This window comes from Sinocyclocheilus anshuiensis, unplaced genomic scaffold (genome assembly GCF_001515605.1).
Source record: "Sinocyclocheilus anshuiensis isolate Anshui unplaced genomic scaffold, SAMN03320099.WGS_v1.1 scaffold656, whole genome shotgun sequence".
In the NCBI taxonomy this organism is placed as follows: domain Eukaryota; kingdom Metazoa; phylum Chordata; class Actinopteri; order Cypriniformes; family Cyprinidae; genus Sinocyclocheilus; species Sinocyclocheilus anshuiensis.
In genome coordinates this window covers 985,854-990,420 of record NW_015555829.1, presented here as the reverse complement: position 1 = coordinate 990,420, position 4,567 = coordinate 985,854, and the positions used below count along the sequence as shown (strand labels likewise).

At 39.2% G+C, this 4,567-nt stretch overlaps 1 protein-coding gene across 1 annotated transcript in view; it reads left to right on the top strand.

Annotated features, from left to right (window-relative positions):
* Positions 1 to 2,183: 2,183 nt before the first annotated feature.
* The window catches only part of efnb2a (ephrin-B2a), a 20,494-nt gene continuing 18,110 nt past the window's right edge, over positions 2,184 to 4,567 (top strand). The window contains exon 1 of the mRNA XM_016469665.1: positions 2,184 to 3,079. Within this exon, the coding sequence (XP_016325151.1) occupies positions 2,967 to 3,079 (113 nt within the window). The 5' untranslated portion in view covers positions 2,184 to 2,966. The remainder of the gene's footprint in view (positions 3,080 to 4,567) is intronic.

The window sequence follows — 4,567 nt, the reverse complement described above, 5'->3', positions numbered from 1 at the left end:
TAGGGAGGCCAGCATGAGTGTTTTCTCCTAAGTGTAGCCTACTGTGTTTAATCACGCTCCGAGGGACCCGTGGACAGTGGGATTATTCACGTGCAACCGAATAAACATCGATCTGACCCTGTGATTTCAAAGACCTGAGAAGTTGCTCAGAGTTGATCTTGAATGTGTGAAGCATTGTTTGTTTTTCATTTACGGAGCGTCATGAGACTTGGGGAACATTTGGGTTGAGATGTTTAAACTGATAGTGAAAATACATTTAAAAATTAAATGTCAATCAGAAAAACAAAACTCAATTCGTTATAAATAGCCTAAAGAAGCTAGAGGAAATAGTTTAATATGTTTCCATTGAATAGATATGTATTTATAATATTTATTCCCGTGCACGTGGATTAAGGTTATTATTAATTTAATTAGAAATGTTGTTAAGATTAATTAACGGTGTTTGTTCTGATAGAAATGTTCTAACGAAGAATTCAAGAAAGAATATGCTAAAAAAAGCGCACGTTTACGTCTTTACCAGGACACTTTGATATCTTAACATCTCATCTGCATTGGTTATTTTTAAGATAGTTCAGGAAATCGCCGTTTCCTTGTTTTCCCGTTGGGATGACTTCTTGAATTGTGTTAGCTCGTCCTTTTGTTTGGTAGTGTGGGAGCATTTTCAGAAACAGACTATTGCATAAAGTAAATAATTTATTACCTTTAGAGCTCTTTGTAGGCTAAGTATAGTGCTTGAAAAACAATTATAAGATTGCCTCTTTAATTTTGCACTTGCAATTTAGGGCTTGTATTGACAAAATATGAGTTTACGTAGCACAACAAAAGTGTAATCTAGCCTATTAGATAGACAGATAGACGTCATAATCAGGCAATTGGCCTTTGATGTAACTAACACGTTAATAAACAGCTCCATTAATGCACAGCAATCATTCGGTCTGTGTATTCAGCATGTGTAGTGTGTTAATTTTTGCTTCGATGTGTGTAATCTGCGCGTTTGATGGTCTCTTAAACCAGCAGAGCAACACTGCACAGCGATAACAGTAAATATACGATGATTCAATTACAGTCTTCACAGGAAAGTGTGAATGCTTTTCTTCACACTTGCGTCCTAATTTAGTTTTAGGCTGCTTCCTTAAGGCTGGACATGGCGAAAATACACTTCATTAAGTTGTTTATTTCTCCAGAACTTAGTAGTAGATCAACTTAAACAGTCTGTATATAATGTAATAATATAATATAATAATAAATAAAACTGTTTTTTTTGTATTACTTATTTTATGACTGTTTATACTTATAATAGTTTATTATTTTTTATTTAAATTATTTTATATTTAAATTGTTTTATTTAAATTTGTGCGTTTGTGATAACAGTACATAACAGTGCATTTAACAAGTAAAACTGAACTACACTAACTTTAGGCAACATAAGAGTAATGTATGCTATATCATCATATACCCTGAATTAAATTAAATTAAATTAATGATTTAATATTTTGTCAGTGTAAAATACAAACATAGTGCTAAATTGTTGTAATGAACCTGTTATTTAATTCATACACAAATTTAAGAAGAGTCAAATGTAGGCTACTTACACATTCAGTTGGTTCAGTTCAGTTGGCCGCTAGTGGGCGCTGTTGACTGCTGAATGAATCCCTCACGCATTCAGCAGGCGGCTTTCTGTCAAAGACTGTTTCTGTCGACCTCAGCCTAAATAAATGCCTTTATTTTAAGATTATTGGCCATATGGGAATTAAAATCGACCATTGTGCATGCCGTGGAACACGACAATAACAATATAATTAATTATTTAAATGAACAATGGTATAAAATATAATAAAGAAAAAGAGTAGTGATTAAACATTAGCCCAAGTACTAATGATTAGGATGCATACAGTATATTATGTACTTATTAGTACGATTTGCCGTTTTTCGGTGTAGTTATGTTAACAGCTGCGATTATACACATTCTACCACGAGTTCTCTTTGAAATGCAGAAATGTCATTAATCCCTACGAACTGAAATCTGGGTTGGCGACCTGAAGTCCGATATATTCTCTCATAGCTCGACCAGTCGCCGGGCGACCGCTTGATTGACAGGTTTCTCTCCACGGCTGCCTGTCCAATGAGAGAGCAGGTGGGAGGAGTCAGCGAAAAACTCGCTTTGACAAATATTCCGTGTTGCATACACTCGGTAGCTACTTATAGTACAGACTCGCGCAGAGGACCGAGCATCCCGCAATTCACGCGCACAGCATTTCAATCTGGACCCGCAGGGCTCGAGCCGCAGCTGTTCTCTGCTACTGTGCGGGTTCCACGACGACCCATGAGAACTTTCATTTGACTTCATCGTTTCATTTTATTTTTATTTTCATTCATTAATTATTCTAATTTTTTGTTTCATTCAATAGGCTGCAATTAATTCATGCTTGCTCATCTTTTCCAAACTGCCTCATTCGTTTTTTGGGAACTCCAGTGGTTTTTCCCCTCATTTGCCTGCCTGAACGGAATACCTCGCATTTGGAATTGGTAACGTTACCTGCTTGCCTTTTTATCCACACCGGGGGGATTAACTTCCATGTCTCCACGGACATCCAGCACTTCGGCGGCGACGACACGGGCCGCCTTCCTGTGAGGAATGTACGTGCTCCCCACGGCCGGTTGATCGGAGTGTGCTCCACTCAGTCGTAGCTATATTTTACCGAATGAGAAACTGCCTGCTGTCCGCGGTGCTGCTCTCTCTTATCTCGAGCAGGACTAATAGAGGAGTAGCTGTTCCCATCGGGATGGTTCACTTCTAACCGGGCTCCTATTCAGCATTTTTTACTTTTTTTTACTTTTTTTCCTGGAACGGGGGATATTGAGTTTGGATTGTCACAAGCAGCACTCCAAACAAGACACTTTCTATCTTTTTTTCGAATTAGAAATTCCCGCGAAACGGAATTTGACCGTAACGGTCGTAACGGACCATGGGCGACTCTCTGTGGAGATACTACTTTGGAGTTTTAGTCATCACGTGCAAGGTGAACCTGTCCCGCGCGCTCATCCTGGACTCCATATACTGGAACACGACGAATACCAAGTAAGTGCTGGAGGCGGCAAAGCTCCGTCACATCTTACCCTCTCTCACTCATTCAGAGCAGCGTTCAGACCCTGAAAGTGGGCGATGTTGGTCAAATCACGTTCAGTAAAGCAGGATAAATGGCTTTGTACGGTGTTAAGGCGTTCATTCTGTACTGTAACTTAAATGAAAATGAATAGCAGGTGATGTGGATCGTCGAGCTGAGGCGAGTGGCGTTGTTTCCACTCACAGGGGTTTAGAACATTGATTTAAAAAAGTGTGTCATTTCACAGTAATTAATAATTCCTCGTGCTAACTTGTAAATTTGAGGCAGAAAGGAAGAAGAAATAATAATAGTTTTGAATGGCCCCACAGGACCTCAGGTCATAACTCTGAGAGGATTTTTTTTTACCCACAGTGATATGAGCTGTTTCATGACACAAAATTATTTTGTCAAAACTATTAAGGGAAATCACAGGACAGTAATTTCATGTTTAACGTTACATATACAAATATGAAACGTTCTTTTTACAAATGTTGGTTACATTTCCAGCTGAGGCGTAATGTTTTATTGAACGGCGTAGGCCCCAAGTCCGTTAAGGTAGACTAAGTTAACGTTACCTCAGAAAATGTAGCCTATATGTGTATAGGCCATTCTCACCATCGCAATCCTCAGACGGAAAATCAGACATTCCACCGTTTTCTGCAAATTATCCTTTTCATTGTTTTTATGATTTCTCCTGGTCGCGGTATAGGCATAATTTATTCAAATTTCAGACATGATGAAGCATTTTTTAGGGCATTCACGTGTATAATTCTCTAAAATGTTCACTTGAAGGACGCTTTTCCCCCCTGAAATGTAAAAGTAGTCGCTTGTTGTTGTTTTGTTTGTGTTTTTCTCCTCAGTGACTGCGAAGATGAGCGCACGCGTAGCACTTCGGCGCTGAATCGTGCATTAAAACAACGAAACATCAAGTAATGCTTAAATCCGAAGGGGTCTCGAGCGCTTCGTAGAGAAACGCCATGCTCGTTCAGTAATTCACCTTTCGCTCTCGGCCCGTTTGTATAGAGAAAGACTTCTCTCTTTTACCCCTGCATGTAGCCCATAGGGCAAGGGACAGCATGGGTAGACCCCAGCACAGGTGTCCCGTGTTGATATTTATGGTCTTTAGTGCACACAGGTAAAAGAGCGGCTGTCTTAAATCCTTTGGCAGTGTCGCAAGCGTCCTTAAGTACGTTAATTAATTAATAAGAGTGTAATTGATCTAAAAGGCTTGGCTCTGCACAGGACTCGCTGGGATTGAGTTGTTGACAGGAACTTCGGTCTATTGTACAGAGCGATATGTATTTGTTTGTTTAAAGGCGCAAAGCGATGTAACTTAATAAAAAAAAAAAACAATTCCAAATTTTGCTGGGTCTAAATTGTCTTGAGAGAAAAAAGGTTAGTTTGGATGCATGATGAAGAAATAGGCGACTGTTCGTCGCTGTATTTGTTGTAAATTCTGCCGT